The sequence below is a fragment of the Neovison vison genome, chromosome 14 (assembly GCF_020171115.1).
Source record: "Neovison vison isolate M4711 chromosome 14, ASM_NN_V1, whole genome shotgun sequence".
Lineage (NCBI taxonomy): Eukaryota > Metazoa > Chordata > Mammalia > Carnivora > Mustelidae > Neogale > Neogale vison.
The window spans coordinates 24,426,529-24,449,349 of NC_058104.1; the positions used below are offsets into that span (position 1 = coordinate 24,426,529).

The 22,821-nt window shown below is 57.1% G+C and overlaps 1 protein-coding gene across 1 annotated transcript; it reads right to left on the bottom strand.

Moving 5' to 3' along the window:
- Positions 1–20,556: 20,556 nt before the first annotated feature.
- On the bottom strand, positions 20,557–22,265 carry SOCS1 (suppressor of cytokine signaling 1). Its single transcript, XM_044232745.1, has 2 exons — positions 22,255–22,265; positions 20,557–21,698 (listed from the first exon to the last, which is right to left on the bottom strand). The coding sequence occupies exon 2, from the start codon at positions 21,646–21,648 to the stop codon at positions 20,992–20,994; it is 657 nt and encodes a 218-aa protein (XP_044088680.1). The 5' UTR covers positions 21,649–21,698; positions 22,255–22,265; the 3' UTR covers positions 20,557–20,991.
- Between the last annotated feature and the right edge of the window lie 556 nt (positions 22,266–22,821).

Sequence of the window (22,821 nt, forward strand, 5' to 3'; positions counted from 1 at the left end):
ACAATCCTGCCTGTGGCCCTGTTTTCTTCATTTTGCCGGTGAGAAAGCTGAGGGCCAGAGAGGTGAGCAGCCTGTCCGAGGTCACACAGCCCTCCTAGACCTTGGCTGTGAGCCATCGCCCGCCGCCGTTGCAGGAAGCGTTCCTGGAAAGCAAGCTGGCCCTGGGTTCCTTGTAGAGATCAGAGGAGCCACAAGATCCCCAGGCCAGGGCAGAGGTCCCCACCCTGGACGCTGGTGACACTTCCCCTGGGAGGGCGGGGCTGGGACATGAAGATCTCAGCCCTGAACACCGAGTTCTCCCGCTACAGGGTTCTCAGTAGACTGGGGACAGCCTGTCCTGACTGGCTTCCTGTCACCTCCCCCACCCTCCCCGCCATCTCCTGGCCTGTCTCTGGGGCTCCCAGCAGAGGAGAGGGGATCTTGGGGCACTCCTGAGCTAAAAGGCCATCATAGCTTATAAGACGCCGCCCCTCTTGGCTCTTCACGGAAGGAATTTTTTTTTCCCCAGTTAATCCAAGTGATGCATGGCAATGTGATAGAACATCAAATATGGGGGCGATTCGGGGGGCACAGTCGGTTGAGTGTCTGACTCTTAATTTCTGCTCAGGTTATGGTCTCAGGGTCCTGGGATGGAGCCCCACATCGGGCTCCACGCTCACTGGGGAGTCTGCTTGAGGAATCTCTCCCTCCCTCTCCAGCTGCCCCTCTCCCCACGCTCTCTATCACTCTCTCTCTCTCTCTCTCTCTCTCTCATATAAATAAATCTTTTTAAAAAGGCATAAAATACAGAGAAACAGTGAATATCCCATGCCTGGAAATATATAGGTAACACTTCCCTCCCTCCCTCCCTTTCTTTCTTCCTTCCTTCTTTCCATCCGTCCTTCCCTCCCGCCTTCTTTTCCTCCTTCCTTCCTTCTTCCCACCAACATTTATTGAGCACCAGCTGTATGCCAGGCATTGGAAACATATCAGGGAACAAAACCAAGTCTCTGCTGTTGCTCTGTTGTCATCGTGGAGGGACTTTCCGTGCCTGCGAGACTGTAGATGTCCCTGAGGCAGAAGGCAAGCAAGGGTGTTTGTCGAACACTTTCTCCGAGCTGTTCCGTGTGCTCTCCATGTACTCACTCAGCTCAGCCTCAGCACAGCCCCCTGAAGTGTTTACGACACCAAAGTCCAGAGAGGGCCGGTGACTTGCCCAAGGTCACACAGCAGCCAGGGACAGAGGCGGGAGTGAGACCGGGCTCCCTCTCCAGGGACACGGGGCAGTCCATGATGAGGACAGTAGGACACAGGTTTCTCTCCGTGGCCCGGGCCCTTGTTTCTCAGGCTGCCGCATCGGGCTGCGTCAGCCAGCAGACCCTCTAAGCTCCCCGCAGCAGAAGCCTGCAAAGCCAGTGGTGACGTTCCCACCTCCCGCAGACGGCCCCTTCACCCCACCTCCATTCCCACAGCGTGGGGCACCACTCAGGCCCGTCCTGCCAGGTAGACACCTGCCCCGCCCCAGGCTCCCTGGGCCCAGGGTCACCTCCCCAGGGAGTGGACGCCACTCCCAGCCCAAGACCCAGCCTGGTTTCTCTTTCTGGCGGCATCTGCCGTCCCCGCTTCTGTCACCCACAACTATTCTGGGCCTCTGGCCCCTTTCACTTTCTGCTTTGCCTCTTCCTGCCTCGGTGGTTCCCCGACACCCCGTGCTCCCCCTTACCCGCCCCAGCTTTCTCTCCATACCCCTGTCTCCCCAGGGCTCAGCCCTGAAGTCAGAGAGGCCAGAGGCAAGGCGTACGCAGGTCTGGGTGTGAGTCCTCACTCTGTGCTTCCCTGGCTAGGTGACCTTGGCCAGCCTCTTCCCTGTGCACCTGACATCTCCATCTGGAAAGTGGGATGCTACTCGTGTTTGCCTTGCAGCACCCCCGGCGGACCGCAGCTCCTTGGAGAACCTCCCAGCGATCTCATCCCAGCAGGGGATCCCCACAGAGTGGGAGCACAGGTCTCCTTCCGCACCAACCCCCCATCACCCCCGACTGGACTGCCAAGGTCCCATCCCCCGCAGGCCGGGTGCTGAGAATACGGCAGGGGTGAGGGGCAGCCAAGACAGCCCTGGGTTGGGCTCCAGCTCTGCTCTGCTGTGGCCAAGTCCCTGCCCCTTTGTGGACCTCAGTTTCCACGTCTATGAAGTAAGGCATCCAGACACAGGCAGAGTGCTGGAGGCAGAGCTAAAGGAGCCCACGGGAAGGTGGGAGCCCCAAGTCCCTTGACTTGGGCAGAAAGCAGTTCTAGGAAGGCTCCTGGGAGAGGAGACCCATGAGCAGAGTTTCTAAGGATAATCGTATTCATGAGTCCTAGAAGGTGGGCCCAAGCAGTCCAGAGGGAGAAATTGGCAGGTGTAAAGGCTCAGGGGCAGGGGGTCGGGAGGAGGGAGAAGGAATGAGGCTAGTCTTCTGGAGCAGATCTCACAGCTTGCTACCCCTCGGTCGGACCCTGCCCACCCAGGCCATGGGGAGCAACCGGAGGGCTATGAGCTCCTGTCGCCAAGTCCAGCTTCCGGAGGCAGAAGCCAAACCTTATCCATCTGTGATTTTCTTGCATCCAGCCATGGCATCATGGCAGGAAGATGGAGTCAATGAACAGATGACATGTCCTGGTCCTCTAAAAGGCCTCACGTCTGACGAGCAGGCACCCACTAAAGCTGTCAGTCCCCTGTGTCACTGGTTATTGCTGCATAAACCAGCCTCCCGGAACAAGTCATGGCAAACGGGACACACTTACTACTGCTCACGAGTCTGTGGCTCAGCTAAGGTGATGCTTCTGGTCTGGGCAGAGCTGGGCTGATCTGGACTGGCGCACCCAGCGGGGGCTGGTCTGGACTGCTAGGACGGTCCCTCTCTGCTCCGTGTGACCTCTGGTCGTCCAGCAGGAAGAAGCCAGGAGGTGGCACAGGGACACTCTGTCACCTTGGTTGCTTCCTGTGGCCTAAAGCAGCCCGGGTTCTGGGGATGAGGGTGTAGACTTGGTAAGGAGAGGCACGGCCAAGGCACGGACACATGGAAGAATGGAGAACTGGGGCTATTTCGTTCCATCAATGGGACACCTTCCAAGGCTTCCTGCTGCTTGGACCACAGCACCATTCATGACTCTCTGGGACCTCTTGGTCTCTGTGAACATGAACCTGCCTGAACAGGCCAGGTCAGAGCTCTGGGGCTCAGGCTTTCTTCTCTTCAGTGATGCTCTTGCATGCAACCCCCAAGCATCTGCCTTCCATGTCATGCCGGGGCCACCGCCTGCCCACAGCACCCAAGACTCAGCCCCCATGGTTGAACCAATAGCCATTCATCCGGGCCCAGAAGCCCTGGGTTCTGGTGAGCTGGGCGCTGCCCGTTCCTCCCTGTGCAGCACCAGGAGAGTCTCCTAACCTCTCTGAACCTGAGGTTCCAGAAAATGAAGAAATGAAACCTACCTCCTGCATGGCTCACGCTTAATGAGAGAAGTTGGAGATATTGTAAAAGCTCCATCAAGCACTGAAATTTGCATTCTTGCTTCCTAGTACCAAAACAATAATAATGACAATGGTCATAGAAAGATCCAGCAGTCACACAGCCCCCATGATGGGTCAGGCACACTACTGAGCATTTTACACACACCTCATTTGATTCTCCCAGCAGCTCCTTTGCTCAGAACCGTCCTGTGCTCCCATCCCACTCTGAGTAGAAGCCAAACTCCCTCCAAAATTCCCTATGTGATCTAATATCCCCTAACCTCCAGCCTCACCTCTTCTTCACTCCCTTACACTGCACCAGACACCCTTACTTCTTTCCTTGAACATGCTGCCTCAGGGCCTTTGCACCCGCTCTTACTTCTGCCTGGAATGCTCTTGCCATATCCAGATAGATAGCTCATTCACCCCTTTTAGCTTACTGCTTCTCAGAAAGGCCTTCCCCTGACCATCTAAATAATATAGCAATCCACACCTGGCACTTTCTAGCCCCCCTGCCAGTGTTATGTTATTCCATAACACTCAGCCACATCTGACGTCCTCCTTAATTATTAACATCGTTAATAATTGTGGCCTGTGTCTCCTCCTTCTAGACTGTGTGATCCTGAAGGGGAGGAGAGACTTGGTCTGGTTTTGTCACCGCTAAGACTTTGGAGCCAGGAAGAATGCATGGCATATAGTAGGGGCTCGACCCATGTTTGCTGAGAATGAAGGCATCCAGGCCCCTATGAGGTAAATACCAGGGTAGCTCCCGTTTCCTGGCTGAGATCTCCGAGCTCAGGGACAGAAACTTGCTCCTGGCCATACACCAGGAGCCCCGATGGGACTCTAACCCGAAGCTCGCAGATTCTTGGCCTTGAACTTCAGGACCAGGACTCGTGTCCCAGCCCTGGCCTCAGATTGTCCTGGTCCTCTAGCCCCTCTCTGCTCCTGAATCTGCCAGATGGGGCAGACTCAGGGTGGGCTTCTTCCTGGTGTCTCCACTGGTGGCCCGTGACCGGGAGAACCACAGAAACCTGGAGTGGAGCCACAGGACACCAGGGGTCCCCCAAGTGGACAAAGGCCTTTCTGAGCAGCAACCCAATGGCGACAGGGAATCCAAGGGACCGGACCAGCCCCAAGAGGATGGCATTCCTCACACCCCCAGGGGTCAGCCCCTTCCAGCTGGATTCAGGCTCCAGACCCTCCCTGACCCCCTGCTCTGGGCCCCTCTTGCTCGAGCCTAGGGTCCCAGGGGTGATTTGGACGTGGCTATGCAGGTGGGAACTGGGGGACAAGACAAGATTCTTCACCCTGTTCAAGGGTGCCGTTTGCATTCCGATTCCTTCCTATCTTGCTGGTGGGAGAAGGTGTTTCTCCATTTCTGCTCCAAAGCTCGTTCTGGATTTTGGTGAAATTCAGTCCCCATGGGGACGGAGGTCCCCATTTCCTTGCAGAACATCAGCAGGGGGCTGATGTCAGCTCTAGAGGGGACCTCCACATGTGGTCCCTCCCGTCCCCTCCACTCCAGCCACAGTGGGTCATATCTTTCTCAACAGCAACCCTGTGATCTCCCATCTTCTGGCCCCAGATTAAGTCGGGCCGCTCGATAGTCTCCCTTCCGTAGAGTCAGCTGTGCCTTAGAGCATACCCTAATCACAGGAGCTGAATCTGTCCTGTGGGCGCCCTGGGGTCCTCAGGATGGGGCAGGTGGTGGGAAATGACGGTGCTGTCTTGGGATTCTTCCTGCCGTCATGCAAAGGGTTCGGATGCTTTGCTCTGCGGAAGTAAAACGGGGATGCCGTGGTGGCAGAGTTATTCTGACTCGGAAGCTCGTGTCCTCCTTTTTTAAGCCCTTCCTTCTTCCCTCCATTTTCTCTGTTCCCACTCCGAGAAGCTGGACGTGGCCGCTTGTGGAATAATCCTCTGGTTTTCTTGTCTCCTTTCTCGTATTTTCAATCTCTTTGCCTTTCTGGGAGGTTTCCGGAAACTTCTGCTCCGGCGCTCATGTCCCAATGTTCCTTTATAAAGCCCCATGTTCTTTTCTTAGACACATGCAACATTTTGTATTTCTCTGAGGGTCGCTTGCCTTCTTGACTGTCTGAGGCCCCCAGCACCGTGTGTTATCTAGGGAATTCTCTTCCTCTGCCGAGTTGGGTCTCTTTTCGTTTTACAGGCCTTGCGTGTCCAGTGATCCTTGGTGATGAGTTCCTATTACAGCACAGGAAGCTGAGAACAGGTTATGGTAGCCACGTGCCCGGAGGCAGGGCGTGTGGACCGGTGAGTCTCACCCGGGAGACGGGGCAGGGGCTGGATCCCAGACTTGGCGAGCAAACTGTCTTCTCCCAGGCAGGTCGGTTTCTCTGAAGAGGACCCCCAGCCTCCTGCAGGGGGTGGGGTGGGACGGGGTCGGGTGGGGAGCAGGACTGCCGGCTTCCAAGGACCAAACAGGGGCACGGGGAAGGGGGTGCCTTGCTGACAAGCGTGTGGCCTTTCCCTTCACCCCCCTGTGTCAGGCCTGACATCAATTCAACCTGTCATCCTCAAGTTCAAGTCTTCCCCGCACAGTTTTTATTTAGATGGGATGTTTATTAAGGGTGTGGGGTGAGAGGCTGCTAGAGACAGGTGGGCTAAGGGCTCCCCAGATTATCCCGTGGCACCTCCAGGAGGCCAGGTGCTGGGGTATAAAAATGAACCGGACAGGCTCTGCTGTCAAGGTTGAAGACCTGCACATTCCTCAGGACCTCTTGTGCGCTGGGTCTAGAATCTGGATCAGGGTTCTGTCCCTCAGGGAACAGTTGGCCACATCTGGGGACTTCTTTGGTGTCACAATGGGGGCTGGGGGCGGTCGTTGTGGGTACTACTGGTGTCTAGTGGGGACAGGTCTGCTACGACACACACGACAGCCCCCACAGCAAAGGGTGACCTACCCCTGAATGGCAGCAGTGCTGAAGTGGCATATCAATGCTCAGCCATGATCAAAGACCCCTTCTTTTTTTTTTTTTTTTTTTAAAGATTTTATTTATTTATTTGACAGAGAGACAGGCAGAGAGAGAGAGAGAGGAGGAAGCAGGCTCCCTGCTGAGCAGAGAGCCTGATGCGGGGCTCAATCCCAGGACCCTGGGATCATGACCTGAGCCGAAGGCAGAGTCATAACCCACTGAGCCACCCAGGAGCCCCCAAAGACCCCTTCTTGCCTTCAAGGGCAGGGAGGGGAGAATTTCTAGATTCCTCCTGAACACCTGCTGTGTGCTCTCACGGCAACCCTATGGCTTAGAGATCCTCAGCCCATTTGCTGGATGGAGAATCAAAGGCTGAACCAGCCACAGGAGGATGTTGGTGGGGGCGGCTAGGGAGGGGGAGGAGACCAGCCAGGGGTTGGGGGTATGGGGCAATACCCCTGCTCTCAGCCTGGGTCAGGTGTGTGTGTTGTGGGGGGCCCGTGGCCTTCCTGCCCAGCCCCCGTCCCGCTCCCTCAGCCTCTGGGGCAGTGCAGAGGACGGCGGCGCTGGCTGCCAGGGTGTGAGCCAGCCCAGCCCCGCGGCCCTGCCTGACGTTGGTCCCCACCAAGCCATGTGACGCGACCAGGCCACAAGAAAGAGGTTTCAACAAGCGTTATCGGTTCCTGGAACTCCGACTCGGCGGCTTCCCCGAAGAAGACCGGCTGTGTGTGACGGTCCCTGCTGCCCCTTTCCTCCTCCGCTGTCCCCGCAACCGCCCCCCCCCCCGCCTGTCTCAGTCTGACTACCTGGAAACACCCCCACCCCGCGCCCCATTCGGGCCCGCATCCTCTGGCCCGGCCGGCTGCTCAGCGACATCCGCAGGAGCCCCAGGCACGGCCCCTCTGGAGCACCGCTCCGACAGCCCCTGGGAAGCTCGGGCTGGGCTGGACAAGCCTGCGACCCCCAGGGATCGAGAAACCCACCCCTCCTCCCTGCCCTGGCCCCTCTGACTCCAGCTCTTGGCAGCCAGGCTGGGCACAGATCTGCCTCAGTGTTCCTGGCAGTAAATGGACACAAACCTCCCTACTTCCCATTTCCTCTGCCCACCAGTCGGTGGCCCCTCAGCAGGCAGGCACCCCATTTCAGGTTTTTTTTTGTTTTTGCTTTTGTTTTGTCTTGCTGGCTTTGGAGATCCAGAGCGGGGGAGGGGGGAATGATCCCATTCTGGCAGGTGCAAGGGGGCCAGTCAGAAACCCCAGGGGTCATGGAGGCCGTTATCTCTGGGTGGCTATGATGACTCTCGCGTAAGTCACTTCCTCAGTTCACAGAAACCCCCCGCTGTAAATATAGACCCTGCCGCAATGGGGCGGGGTGGTGGGGGCCAGAATGACGAGGTGGGGGCAGGGGAGGGGCTAAGGACAGAATCCGAATCCTCTGAACTGGGCGGGAGCCTCCAGGCCCTGTGGGGAGGGGCTGATTTAACAGAAAAATGATGCTATGAGGTTGAACGGGATGAAATGGCCAGGACTCTAGTCTCTCAGCATGCAAAAACGGCGATTTCACGTGATTCAGCCTCACAGGCACCACCTGGGAGATTGTTTTAAGAATTGGACGAGATACTGTGAAATGCTTAGCACAGCGCCTGCATGGTGGTGGTGGTGGGGGGTTGCTCTGTGGGTCAGGCACCCAACTCTTGATTTCGGCTCAGGTCGCGATCTCAGGGTCGTGAGATCGAGCCCCCCAACGGGATCTGCAATGGGTGTGGAGCCTGCTTGGGATTCTCTCCCTCTCTCTCTGCCCCTCACCCGCTCCTCTCTTAAAAAAAAATAAATGAATAAATAAAAAGAAAGAAAGGAAATGCTAAGTAAAGAAGAGCCCTTTGGTTATACTACCATATCCACTTCACATCTCCTAGCTGAAAACATACCACCAGGGCTGTGAACACACAGGGCAGCAATGGTTTGCTCCCATTCTCCCCCTTCAAACCCAGTAGCAACGTCCACTTCTTGAGCATGTGGCATGTGCCCAGGGTGGGCGTCTGCATTCCGCATTGTCACCCATGCTCAGTGGCCCCCAGGATTCCCAGGTAAGCGCCGTGTGAGGGCAGGGGGAGAGGCGAAGCATCCGCGCATCGAGGCAGGCTACACTGTGCCCACGGTTCCTCTCCAGCTTGGACTCATCTGGGGCAACTGGTTCTTTTCACCCCCTCACAGGACTTCCCGTGAATGTCTTCCTTCTCACCTTCTCACCTTCTCACCTTCTCCACGTCTTCACCCAGGACTTGCTCAGGATCCTGACTGGGGTGGGATGGGCGCACCGTCTTTGCAAGAGGCAGGCTGTCTGGAATCTTAGGAAGGAGTCCAGGGAGATGGGAAGAAGGACGTAGCTAGGGGCAGGACCTCTGCGGCTCACCACTCAACAAGACCAGCCAGCCAGTTGGCATGTGTATGTGCACGTGTGTGTGTGTGTGTGTGTGTGTGTATGTGCAGTTAGCAGTTTACAAAGTCATGGACCCAGCCTGGACGTGGATGCTTTGGTCTGGACTCACTCAGAACTCACTGACGTCAAATTTTGGTTTTGCCGCAGGTTAGCTGTGTGACCCTGGGCAAGTCATTTCCCTTTCTCAGGGCCTCAGCTCCCTCACCTGAGAAAGTAGGATAAGAGCGGCCCTGACCCCTAGGGCAGCGAGAAGGAGGAACTAAGAGGGCTTGCGTGCAGCTTGCCAGCAGCCCCCGGCCCACAGCAGGCACTTAGCATACGCTCAGATGTGAGCCTGAGCCGGAATCCGAGAGCTTTTCTGCCTCAGCGGGATCCCGGGAGGTTTGGCAGCTTGGTGTCTCCAAGAGCAGCAGGGGGAATGAGGCAGGGGTGAAGCGAGCCTGTCCCTCGGGAACTGGAGCCCCCGTGTCACCACTGACGACTCCTCGGAGGAGGGCCAGCCTCCCCACCTGTCACAACAAAGCTCCCAGAGTCTCGGAGGTGCCTATGTTCACAGCTGTGGACCAGCGGCCCCTCCTGACCCAGCCCAGGGCTTCCCCCCACCCTGCCGGAGTCACGTTCCCTCTCTGAACAGCAGCGTGCCCAGCCATGAACATGGAACAGAACCTCAGCTGACAGCAGCCGATAAAATGGGCTTCACGAGGTCCATACTCGGCCCCTTAGCCAATCCCTGCTGCCTCGGTGTCCAGGTGGGTTCAATCACCCCTCCCTTGTCAGCCGTGAGCTGGAAGGCTCCTCCTGAAACGCTGAGTGGAAAAAGTGGTTTACAATATGGGTCAGAAAGAATGCTATCCTTTTCTTAAGAAAAAAAAAATGTAATCTAAAAAATCAGGAAAAAAATATATATAATGTACTTAATACCCATATGTTATTGGTAGATTCTTTTACTAAATTTAGAAACATGTGGAAGTTAAGAAAGAATGTGGACTGGTGTGGAGTGTTGCACTGGGGCAGGCTTGGAGGGGGGGCAGTGGGTATATGGAAACTCTGTGCTTTCCACTCAATTTCTATGTGAACCTCAACCTGCTCTAAAAATAGTCTGTTCAAAAAAAAAAAATGGGAAGGAAATTTTTTTTTTTTTAATGTGGGATTTTTTTTTTTTCTCCAAAGTTAAAAAAAGGTGAGTTTTTCACAACTGTGGACCGGGAGGTGTGGAAGTGTATGCAGCCCACCTTTCCTGCAGGGCAGACGCCAGTGAGGGGGGCAGGGATCACTCCGGGCCCCAGATCCTGGCAAAACTGGTCTTGGCTCTAAGAGACAAGGACATTGTTTGGTCTCTTCTTAGGATTCCAGGCTCCATTTCTTCTGCTTACTCTTCACGCCAGCCAGACCCGATCCTGGACTCTGGTTGCTCTTCTGATCACGCAGGACTCTTTGGGTGGCAAGTGCCAGAAACCTAAGTCAGACAAGGGCAGGCCAAAATGGAAACGTGTGGTTTGTGGAACAGGTAAGCCCAGAGGTGGAGCTCAGGTACGGCTGGAGGCAGGACTCGTGCAGTACCTCAGCACTCCGTCTCCTCTCCTTCTCTTCATCTCTGTTGACTTAATGGGCACAGTGGCTGCCAAGGGGTGCCGGGTTAGAGGAAAGAATTCCTGTTTGTTCCAGCAGAAGAGTCCCAGAAGGATCTCAGGTTGGTCCAACCTGGGTCCTGGGCTTACTAACTGAGGCATGGGGAGCTCTGATGGGCCAGGTCTGGTCCCATCCACCTGTGGCCAGTGCCGTGACTGACAGCCCCTTCAGGACCCCAGCGAACCAGCAGGGCAGTTCCCGGAGCAAAGCTTGGGCTCACAGTACACTGCAGGCGAACCCTATTTTCCAACCTCTGATGCTATTATTTGCTGTCCCTTCCACGTCCTGATGCCTCACAGAGAAGAAGGAGGAGGCACTTTGAAGCCCCACAAACCTGGCCCTGAATCCTAACTCTGACCCAGCAGTCAGGCTGTGTGACCTAGGCGGGCCACTTCCCCTCCACAGGCCTCAGTTTCCCTCCCACAGAGTGTGTCGAAGATATCCATGAAGTGTGTAGGAGCCAGGGGCCCGGGACAGAGGGAGGGTTCCAGGGGGAGACGGGCAGGGCGAGGACCTGGATACCTCTGGAGACCCAGTCAGGAGAGGCTAGGCACATGGGCTGCATTTGGACCACCACCCTAGCTGGGCAGATAAGTCGCTACACTTCTTCGGGTCTTAGTTCCTGCAGCTCCCGAAGATGCAGACAGCTGCGTACTTTGGGGGGCGGTTCTGTGAGCTGTGGGAAGTCACATAGTCAGTGTGTGTATTCTGTTCCCCCTGCCTCAGATGTGTTTCCCCACCGAGGACCCCCAGGTAAACCCCTTCCCACTCAGGCTTGAAGACTCTGATGACACCGCCTCCAGGAAGCCTTCCCTGTCTGTCTCCCAACCTCCTCCCCATGATTGCTGGGCCCCAGGTGCAACTGTTCTCTGGGAGTCCTCCGCCCACCCTGCAGCCTCCTTCCTGTTAGGGCCTGAATCAGGAGACACTGAAACCCTCCCTAAGTCCTTCCCCTAAGTCCAGACCACTCACATTGGTCTCTTTCCTGGACCCCTTGCGCTCAGGAGGCGTGAATTAAACGTTTGTGGGGTGAATGCCTGACCCCCATGCTTCCTGGGGGTCCCCCCACTCTAGCATAGACCTCCAGCCCTGTCTCCGAGGTAGCGCAGCACCCACCAGGGTGAAGGAGCCCTTCGGGGAGGGATGAAGTCCGGGTGGCAGCTGGACGCCCAGGCAGCTGATTTCTAAGAAACCAGCAGAGGAACAGGAAGGCTGGGGCAAAGCTCCAGAGGCTTTTACTTTCAGTTTTCAGGGCTGGAGTGCAGAAGGTGCCCTGGGTTCTTGGTTGGGAGGGGAGGGTGTGGCAGGCTGGGCTTCCCAGGGCCGAAGGTCAAAGATAGCCACCGCCTCGAAGCCTGGAGAGGTCCCGTGAAGGGACCGCTGCCACCTTGCAGGGTCACCTTCCCTTCATTTGTTCGTCCTCTGAGTAGTACATGCCTTGAATTACTGATTTCTTTACCTACTCATTCACTCATTCACCCACCCAGCCAGGGGTCCTGCCTTTGATTCTTAGGCCCTTTCTGTTTTCTTTCCTTCTTGCTTTTTTCCCCTCTCCCCTCTCCATTCCTTCCTCTCCCCTTCCCTTTATGGCTCCGCAGTTGTCTTCCTCATTCTCTGGGCCTCTCTCTCCATCCCTTTCCTCCTCTCTCTAGCCCCGCCCCCAGATCTCTAGCCCCGCCCCATCTCTGGGGCCCCTCCCCCTCTCCCTGGCCCCTCCCCATCTCTGTCTCTTTCATTTCCTTTTATTTGTCCTGTATTCCCCAAACTCCACCGTTCACCTAAGACAATGCTCGACACATTTTCTAAACAAATGCCCCATCACCAGACTTCTTAAAAATCTAAATACCGGGGCGCCTGGGTGGCTCAGTGGCTTAAAGCCTCTGCCTTCCGCTGGGGTCACGATCCCGGATCCTGGGATAGAGCCCCACATTGGGCTCTCTGCTAGACGGGGAGCCTCCTTCCTCCTCTCTCTCTCTGCCTGCTTCTCCGCCTACTTGTGATCTCTGCCTGTCAAATAAATAAATAAAATCTTTAAAAAAAAATCTAAATACCTACTTTAGTGTTGGGTTGGGTGATAACAGTCATCACATCTCATGTTTGATGTGACACATTTTTCTCCCCTAATGCACATTGAAATAGACATATAAGAGAATTTTTGCCAGTCTTGTGCCCAACATATCCCTTGGGGGACCAGGTGTGCCAGGGCAGGGCCCCCCCCGGTACCTGGAGCATCCTTCACCTGCATAACCTGATGCACCCTTCTCTCTCCATTGCTCCTCAGTTTAACCTGCCACACGTATGTACCATGAGACTGTTAGTACGTTTCTAGAGAACTTCATTTCTACTAGGCATGCTCCTAAACACTTTACAGATATTAACGCATATAGCCATGATGATGATGGGGAAACCAAGGCACAGAGAGGCTAAGTAACTTGCTTGTATCACACAGCTAACCAGTACCCACCTTCCTTCCTGGCCTCACAGTCGAGAAGACAGATCAAACGTCTGGGCACTCTGATGTGGGCTTTAACAGAGGCAGGAATAAAAACCATGGTGACCCAGCAGAATCAAGGAGGAATTGAGGGGGGGGATGAGAACTGAGCTGGGCTTTGAAGGTTGAGTAGGAGTTTCCCAAGTGAAAAGGAAGCAAGGGAAACATCAGAACCTTCTCAGGTGGCTCAAAGGCCTAAGAAATGCTGAGAAATTGGGGAGGACGAAGCAGATGGGGAATGTGAAGGGCACCATGTGGGACGAGAAATGTACTTTGGGGCCAGGTGGTGAGGGACCTCAAATCCCCTGGGAAAGGGGTCCTGCTTTAAGATATAGCAGTTGGGAGCCAGTGGGTACTGTGAAATCATGTTACTTGGTTCACGTCCTGCCTGTACCACTTTGACCATCTGGGAGGTCATGGACAAGGATCTTAACCTCTTCTGGCCTCAGTTGCCTTGTCTGTCAAATGAGACAATAATGGCACCTGCCTAGAAAGTGCTAGTTACGGGAGAGCTCCGAGGACTACTCACGGGCATTGGGAGCTCAGGGTGCTTGTGAGCAAGGGTGGAAGGTGATCCCATCCACAGTGTGGGCAATCACGGCTACCTCCCTCCTGCAGAGGGAGCTGGTGCCCACATCTCTGGCCTCAGTTTCCCCATCTCAAATCCAGGACAGGGGAAGCCCGCTTGAAGGCTCAAGTGTGCCTTCCTCCCCCTGCCCCCACACCCCTGCCCACCTGGCTGGACCCAAGGGAGGGAGTTTCACTTTGACTCACCTTCCAGGAACTGCAGCCCTTCCTGTCACCGGGCTAGCCCAGAGGACAGAGATGAGACAGCTGGCACCAAGGAGCCCGAGCCAGGCAGGCCGGGGTTTCGCTTTCAGTGTCCTCTGACATGGAGCCATCTTGCCCTGCCAGCTCCAACCTCTTACTGATCTCGAGCTCTGTGCCAAATCATTTATGGCCATGGCTTTCATGCCTCTGGACCCTTTGAGATCCCAGTGTTTACTCCATTTCACTAAGACTCAGAGTTAGGGAAAGCACTGCTTGCCCTGGACCACACAGCTGGCAGCCATGCAGGGTCGTGTTTCCCCCGGTGTGGGATGGGGGTCCCCGAGGCTCTCTGGGAATGATGATCTCCCGTGGGACGCAGGGACATTGTTACAAAACTCAGAACCTTCCCCCACCCTGCCATGAAAACAGTGAGTTCCTCTTTGCATCCTCTCAGGGATCTTTCTGCTCAAGTCCAGAGCGTCTGAGATGGATGCTGATGTGCAGTAAGCACCACTCTGAACCTCTCTGATGCTTGTCACTCCCCGTCCTCCCTCACCGCCTCCCTCCCAACCAAACACAAAGGCAGACTGAGGCCCCAACATACACCAGGAGCATAAACGTTGCTGGGATTGCACTACTTTTTTCCTGAGTAACCCCTTGCTGGCTTTCCTTTTATGGTAACGATACACATCTCCTTAAAACTGAAGCTCACTTAAGGCAACCAAGTGACTCGACTTGAAGGAGATACGAATGGAATCACAGAACAGCTGGCACCTGGCTAGGTCTGGCCAAGATCACAGCACTCTGGTGTTGGACAACTTAGCCACCTCTGCCTGGAACCTCAAATGAGGAAATAGTTGTAAACTTAGGCTGCCCCTGTTCGATCGCCCTGGCCTCTGCTACCTGCCTGCTGTGTGACCCTGGGCTCTCTATGTAACCTCTCTGTGCTCAACTGCCATATCCGCAAAGTGGGGATGATAATAATTGCACCTGTTTCCAAGCGTCCTTGCAAGGGTCGCATGAGATACTGGGCATGGATTACACGCAACGGAGCCCTAGCCCGAGCGTGCATTGAGCACCGATGTGAGTGTACTGGGAGCCACTGCTGTTCTTCCTAAAAGGCAAGCTGAGAATAAAAGCAGATTTGCCTGACTTAATGCCTAGGCTGATTCAAATATGCCCGGGCAGCCTCTGTGATCCAAAACAACAAGAAATTCTTGCGATTCCTCTCTCTGCATGGTGATCCATTTTGTTTCCATTTATACTGAATCATGGACCCTCAAGACCCTGTGAACCAGGGCGGAGGGAGTCTGAGTCTAATTTTCCTTTTATCGGTGAGGTCGCTCCAGTCACACAGTTGGCAGAGGCACGGATCGAACCCAGTTCCTGGGGCCGAACTCTACCGGCGCCTCCAAGCTGCCTCCCAGAGCAAAACGTGGATGGGGAGGGGCCCTCCAAGACTGACTGACACAGGCCATGCACCCTCCTCTGCCTCATCATACTTCTCGGCTGGGCTTGCCAGAGGCACCGAGGTCTGGCAGGGAGTACACGTCTCACCATGCAGATCCCTGCGGCTCCCCAGGTGAGGCCAACCCTGAGTGTCACCCTCTCAGCCCTGCTCTTGCAAAGGATCCAGCTATCTGGGTCATAGCATCCCTGACCTTGCTCATCCTCATTTGCATCCACGCCCCCCCCCCACCAGGTGCCAGGGCTGCCCCAGAGCTGCTTGCCGGGGTCCCCAGCGACCAGGTGGTCCTGGCCATTCTCCGAGGCTGAATCCTGATGCAGCCTTGCACGGACGTTAACCCCCCACCTCCTCTCTTGCCTCCCCAGCCTGTGCTATGGGGAAAGGGCAGGCAAGTGAGATGCTCTGAGCCCTCGTTGCTTCCTCCAGGGTGGTCTCAGCGGCAGAAATGAGGCATAGACATATGGACTGTTGAGCATTGCAGGGAATAAGATCATGGGCTTGGGCGTCAAGGACCTGTAGTCAGAGTGCCTGGACTATTTGCACACCCAAGGGGGCAATCCCTTCGCCTTTCTGAGCCTGTGTCTTTGCAAGGCAGGCTGGGTGAAGTATTAATAACCATGAGGTGTTTAGTAGATGGCATTATTTAAAAACAGTAGAAATGCAAGAATCAAGAAGCAGAGAGGGCCAGTCCTAATTAGTGGATACTATCGTGTGTTAAGCCCTTTACAGGTACCCCTTTACTTAATTTCACCGAAGGGGTGGATACAGGTAGTCCTATATTTCCAAGTGAGAAAGATAGGGTTCCCAACATAAGGGCTGGGTGAGTTGGTGTGGTCAAGGGTCCGTGTGGACTGGGATCGGGTGGAAGGCGCTTTCTGCTCCCCCACTTCCTTAGAACATGTACCCTCCGGTTCTCTGGGGTATTGCTAGGGCCCTGGGAGCTCCAAGATGGCCAGGGTGCAGCATGGGTAGGGCGGCATTAGGACCAAGCGGAAGCGAAGAGGCCGCTTGGTCTATTGCCTGCAGGCGGGGGGGGGGGGGGGGGGCGGCCCTGACGTCAAGGGCGCAAGGCAGCGCGCAGCACGCAACGCAGCACGCCGCACGCCGCACGCCACACGCCGCACACAGCGGCCCTGAGCTTGGGAGCCCTTCCGAGCCCTTGGGCCTTGGGCTTGGACGACATTGCTCAGGCTGGGAAACACCACTCATGGTGTACAAGGAGCAGCCTGGCATGTGCAAAGGCCCGGTGGCAGGAGTGAGTGGTGAGTGCTGAGGCCAGACACGCGGGCGGCGTTGGGGGGGCGGGTATCTATAGGCCTCGTGAGTCCTCGGCGCGGGGGTGGGGGGTGGGGTTCCTCCTGAGCACGGCAGGCGCACTCCAGGACTGGGGCTTGGCGCTGCCAACCACACATGGGGTACGTGTGTGTGTTGGGGGGGTCACGTTAGTAACGGGGAGAAGCCGCCAGTGCAGACCGTGGAACCCAAATTTCCCATGAAGTTCGTCTGCCAACCAGGTCCCAGGGCCAACAGCGCAGTTGGGAAGGGCGGTTTGAGCGCCCACTGCCCACTGCCGGCATCATTGTTCTTGTGGGAATTGGCTTCCTGGAAAACTGCGCTTTCTGTGGGATCTTGAGGCCCTCCAGAATCAGGCCATCTCCGTGTTGAGCCCCGGGGAGTCTTTGGATGTTGGTGGTGGAGACCCCACGCCGCCACCTTCGGGGCGCCGCACGTCCTTCCCCAAAGTTGAGACCGGCTCTGCCCAACACAGGTGGCCGGCGGGGCCACTGCTCCAAGAAGCCATGCTCTGCGGCACTGTTAGATCCAGGCTTGGGTTTTCTGACCGACGCCTGCCCAGGGCTAGCTGCTCCAGACCTCTGTCCCACCTGGGAGTCCACACTCTGTCCCAGCGCTGGGGGAGGCGGGTCTTGTGGCTGTCCCTGCCTTGCCTGACTAAGCCATGTCCCATCCCACCCCTTCCCCAGGGTTGCCCAGAAGGCGAGAAGCCTAAGGCAATCTTCCTGGGCTTCCCTGCCTTAGCCAAAGGATCTGAATGGATCGGGTCACCCCAGGCTTCCCATCACACTGCCATTGCCCCTGTGGTGACCTGCAGGGTCACCTCTGGCCGGCTGCCCTCCGGCCCTGGCCACCCATCCCTCCAAGCCGCCCTGCCCTTGCCTCTACTCCATCCTTGTCCCCTCCGGTGCACCTGCCTTTGCTCTGCAGTGGGCTCAGCTGGTCCCCAACCCAAGATGGCCTTGGTACTTGCAGTTCCCTCAGCGTGCAATACGGTATCTGGACCGGTTCCTCCTGTCATTCCGGGCACGGTTTCAGTGTCACCTCAGAGGAGCCTTCCTGACCTTCTTTCTAACAGAGTCCCACCCCACCATCCAATCGCCGTGTTGAGCTCTGATCCAAGCGCTGTCACTACTTGGAATGTTCTCGTTCCTTTATTTCCTGCTGTGTTACTTACTGTCTGAAGCCCTGGGTGTCTGGGTGTGAATGCCCCCAAATCAGGGCCCCCCGTTCATTCCTGGATCCTTTGCGCCCGGAGCAATTCTTGGAAGCTAGTAGTTGCTCAGGGAATGTGTGTTACACGGAGCTCAGCTGTCACTTACTGAGCCCTGAAGTCTTGCCAGCTTCTCTGCGCCACCCCAGACAGATATTTAGCTCTCCTCGTGCCCTGGGGGCGGGGAGGAGGCAGTGACAGTTCTGCTCATAAGCTGGGGATGATGGATCGATGCAGCAGGTTGGGGGGTGAGACCTACGAATATGCATTTTCTCAGGATTCTTCCTCCGCTCTGAGAAACCAATTGCCTCTAGAATGCCACGGACCTGGGGGCGAGTCTTGGCTGTCCCTTTTGAGCTGTGTGACCCTGAGTGAGTGGTTCTACTTCTCTGAGCGTCCATTTCCGCATCTCTAAAAACGGGGATCAGAGTCCCCAGCCCAGGGCTAGCTTGGGTTCAGGTCCGAGGCTGTCCTGGCACCTGTCCCCCCCCCCCCCGCTGACCCCTGCAGGCCCCTGAGCTGCCGCTTTCCCGCTCTCTGCCTGCCATGCCCAGCTCACCCATTCCGAGGGGAGGATCCCTCAGCCGCACCTGGGTCTCCCCCCCCAACCCTGCCCCCGTCGCGTACCAACCCTCCTCACTTTTCATTCTTGTAAATTGACGTCAGAGCTGCTGAATCATGAAGCTAAGGTTTGAGACAGCATCCCCACCACCAGCGGAGCTGCATGGCACACACTGCACCTCGGCTGCTCCTTCCCCCCTCCTCGCACCCCCCCCCCATCCTGCTTTTCCTCTGCGGCTGGGGTGTGTGCACAAGATCGCAGTCACACTGGGCGGCGCACGGTGGGGGGGGTGTTAGGTCACTTTAGGTCATTGTACATATGTTAGTAAAGATTTAAAAAAAAAAAAAAAAAAAGACAGGCAAAGAGAAAGGGCCACAGCTCTGGGGAGTGTGATCAGAGGGGCCTTTATTCCTAGCCATCCTGCTCCAGGTTTTTTAAGGGGAATGGGTTTGTGCCAGGAGATGTTAATTTTTTAAACTTTTCTAAGGATGAAAGAGGCCTGAAAATATTGTAGACAACTTTTGTTTCTCTTTAGACAAGGACCTGTTTCCTCATCTGTGAAATGGGGATGTTAGCAGTACCCGGATCCTAAGGCTGGCGGAGGGGGGAAGGTTGAGTGTTTTCATATAGGTTCTAGGGGCTGGAACGGCTTCTGCAGAATAATGCGGTTTATCAATGGGGGTGCCTGCTACGCCTTAGGCCCTCGCTGGGAGGCTGTGTTGCCCAGTGGTACCCAGCCTCTGGAACAGTATCAAATTTCGAAAATCTGGTTTCACCACTTACCGTGTGCCCTGCTTTGCCTCTTATGAGTGTCAGTTGTCCTGTCTGCAAAATGGGAGAGAGGTTTCTAACTCACAGGAGGGCTGGGAAGATTAAACAAGGTAGCACAGTACCCCTGCTCCCTGTTTCTCCGGGCACTACCCAAGCGGAGGGGGTTGGGGAGGGGGGGACAGGGAAAGTCAGCAGAAGGACGGGGCTTGATCCGCACAGCCGTGAACAAAGGGCAGGGAGGTGGTCAAGAGAAAAGCAGTCCTTCCTTAGAGGCCCAGAAAGAAGACGTCACCTCCTTCCCTCCCACCCCACCTTCTTCAAGGATGCAATTGCCAAAGTTCTCGGAGATCCTAAATCTCTCCCAGCCGTCCTTAACCTTGAGGCCTGGAACCTATTTAATCCCCCAGACAGGCCTGGGCTGTTCCAGTTCTCGATAACGTTAATTTTATGTTGTACTTTCAAGCCTGAAAGGGTATTATTAAATATTAGGACACTCCATCATCAGCATGTCCAAGGCTGCCTAGGGCCAGTCCAACTTCTAAAAATGAACTGCAACTTGTCCGTGAGGCTGTTTCACCCCAAACCCAAAGTGAGTCAGTTCACCCAGTGTGGCCGCCCAGCTCCCCCCACAGGTCGCCAGCGTGGCTGACCTGTCAGGCCACGGGCCGGGGAGTAGCCATAGAGCCCATGTCCTGGGCACTTTCCGTGGGCCAGCCCCTCTGTGCCCTGCGGCCAGTCTCCCCTTCCGAGAGCTTCCCCTCGTCCCTGTTGCCCGGCAAGCACCTCCTCCAGCAAACCCATTTTAGAGGTAGACACTGAGGCCCTAAGAAGCAAAGGGAATTGCCCACAGCCGCTTACAGGGCCCTCCTGCCACCACAGACCGCAAAGCGTTTTTTGGGCTCCAAGTGTTGTGCTCACCAAAAAGTACACGGAGAGAAGGGGACAGGAAGGATGAAGTCAGGCCCGGCCCTTGATCGCCATCCCACCATCTGAAATGTGTCTCTCTCCACGCCAGTTTCAGAATGCGCCACTTCTCCTTCCAAAAACTCATCAAGCCCCCCCCACCTTCTTCCTGGAAGGTGCTGTGGTCACAGAATGAAAGAAGTTTCCTCTCTGTCATCCATTTCAAACACATTCTGGGTGGATGGCCAAAAAAGGCCCCAGTGTTGTCTCTGACACAGGCAAATGGACCCTTGCCTTGGTTTTTCTCGTCTGTAAAAAACGAGGATAGGAGCCTTGCTTCATAGGTTTGTCTAATTTAAGCCCGCAGAAGGCAGAAGAAGGTTTGGCACACTTTTAAGTGCTCAAAACACCAACTGCCATTTTACCCCACACGAAATACCCAAACCAGCTGCTCCTCTCTCCCTGAGAGCCGGGAGTGGAACCAGGCATGTTCCCCAGCCCCAGGACCAGGACCTTCTTTCAAGCCACACAGGTCCCACGGAGGACCCCTCCGCCCTGGACCCACTCACAACCAAGGGAATCCCCTGAACCAAGCACATGCTCTGGAAACTTTTTTTCTTTAAAAAAAAAAACTTTCATAACAAAGTTTATTACCTAAACTGGCTGTAAAAAATATAAAATAGGATTCTGCACAGCAGAAAAATAAAGCCAGAGACCCTCCCCCAACCCCTGGTTTGTGCAAAAATACTGGGTATATGTAAACATGAAGAGGTAGGAGGTACAAATTCAGGTCCTGGCCCCAGATACAGTTAAGCTGCTACAACAACCAGGGGGGACCCAGAGGGAGCACCAGGAGGAGGGGCACCCCCCCAAGAGATGGGGAGGGGTCTGCGGCCTTGTCTGCGGGGGGAGAGGGGGAGGCGCCTCGCCCCCACGCCCCGGCTCCCTCCAACCTGGGTGGGGAGGGCACCCATGTGGTTCCAGGGAAATAATAATAATACAAACTAATAAGGTGCTCGAGTTAATGCTGCGTGCGCGGCCGGTCAGATCTGGAAGGGGAAGGAGCTCAGATAGTCGCGCAGGACGGGGTTGAGGGGGATGCGCGCCAGGTTCTCGCGGCCCACGGTGGCCACGATGCGCTGGCGACACAGCTCCTGCAGCGGCCGCACGCGGCGCTGGCGCAGCGGGGCCCCGAGCATGCGACGCGGCGCCGCCACGTAGTGCTCCAGCAGCTCGAAGAGGCAGTCGAAGCTCTCGCGGCTGCCGTCCAGGTGGAAGCGGCCGGCCTGGAAGTGCACGCGGATGCTCGTGGGGCCCGAGGCCATCTTCACGCTGAGGGCGAAGAAGCAGTTCCGCTGGCGGCTGTCGCGCACCAGGAAGGTGCCCACGGGCTCGGCGCGCAGCCGCTCGTGCGCCCCGTGCACGCTCAGGGGCCCCCAGTAGAAGCCGCAGGCGTCGAGCAGCGCGCTGGCCCGGGTGATGCGCCGGTAGTCTGCGTGCGAGCGGAACGTGCGGAAGTGCGTGTCGCCGGGGGCCGGGGCCGGGGCCGCCGGGCAGGGCCGCGGGCGCGCGGGGGCCGCGGGCGCCGCCGAGGACGGGGACGAGGACGAGGACGAAGACGAGGAAGGCTCTGGCCGCCGTCGGGACTCTGCTGCCGTGGAGATTGCATTGTCGGCTGCCACCTGGTTGTGTGCTACCATCCTACACGCGGGGCCAGCCGGAGGGGTGGGCCATAGCGTCCGGGGGTGCGCTGGGGGGAGACACGGGCGGTGAGCCGCGAGGCGGGGCGGGCCCGGGGCCGGCGGGGGAGCCGACCCGAAAGGGCCGAGGGCGCAGGACCGAGTCGGCGCGGCCGCCGGGAGCCTTCGCGGGCTCACCCAGAAAACGGGCCTCCCGGTCCGCGGAGCCCTTCGGGAGCGGGGCGGGGAGCCCGGCCGCGGCGGAGTCCGCCGCCGGCTCGCTCGGAGTTTGGGTAAGAGGGGGGCGTGGAGAGAGGTGCGGGGAGAAACGTGCCCCGACTCCGGCCACCCAGCCCTCGGCTCGCCGCCCCACGGCCGCCGCCTGCTGGCCAGGCCGGGGACTGGCGCCTCGTCCGAACGACTGGGCAAAGACAGAGAAGCTGCGCCGCGGGAACCCCGCGCGCGGGGGGCTGCCAGGGTGGGGCCGCCGGGGGCCAGGGGCGTGGCGGCCGCGACCCCATCACGCAGCCCCTGAGGCCCGCCCGACCCCCGGCCGTCCTTTCTTGTGTCCTGGGCTGTCTGGTCCTCCCCTCTCCCTCCCGCTTCTTTGCCTAGTGCCGGGCTCACCTGGCGGCGGGGCGCGGGGCGCCGCGGGCGGGGCGGCGGGGGGCTCCGGGGCGGCTCTCGCGCATGCTCCGGGGCCGGGAGCCGTGCAGCTGCCACGGCCGCAGCTCGCTCTGCTCCGCGCCCGCCCCTGCACCAGTCTTTTAAACTGGCCGGGAGGGGTGGCCCGCCGGCGCTGGCGGTCCCGCCCCCTTTAGGCTCCACCCCTCTCAGGCTCCGCCCTTCCGCGCCACTTTCGGTTTCTTTTTCCACGGTGGCGCTGCGCTTGAGCTGCATGGGCTGGTCCTTTTGCATACACTTGGGGACTCTTTCCGGGGGCCCCTTCCTCCCCTGATCCAGCCTCACAGTCGTCCTAGGACCCTCTTCTTCAAGGGCTCTGGTCCCGCCCCTGGACCCGCTTTCTCTCCGCGATGCCCCCGCTGCACCTGGAGCCCCTCACCTGTGCCCCGACTACTGTCCTGGGTCGGAGACTTCTGCAGCCAAGCTGCAGACACCCCCTCTCCTCCGCCCTCCAGGTGCCTCAGCACCGTCTCCCGTAGCTCTTCTGGCCTCTGTTCTCCTCGAGTCAGA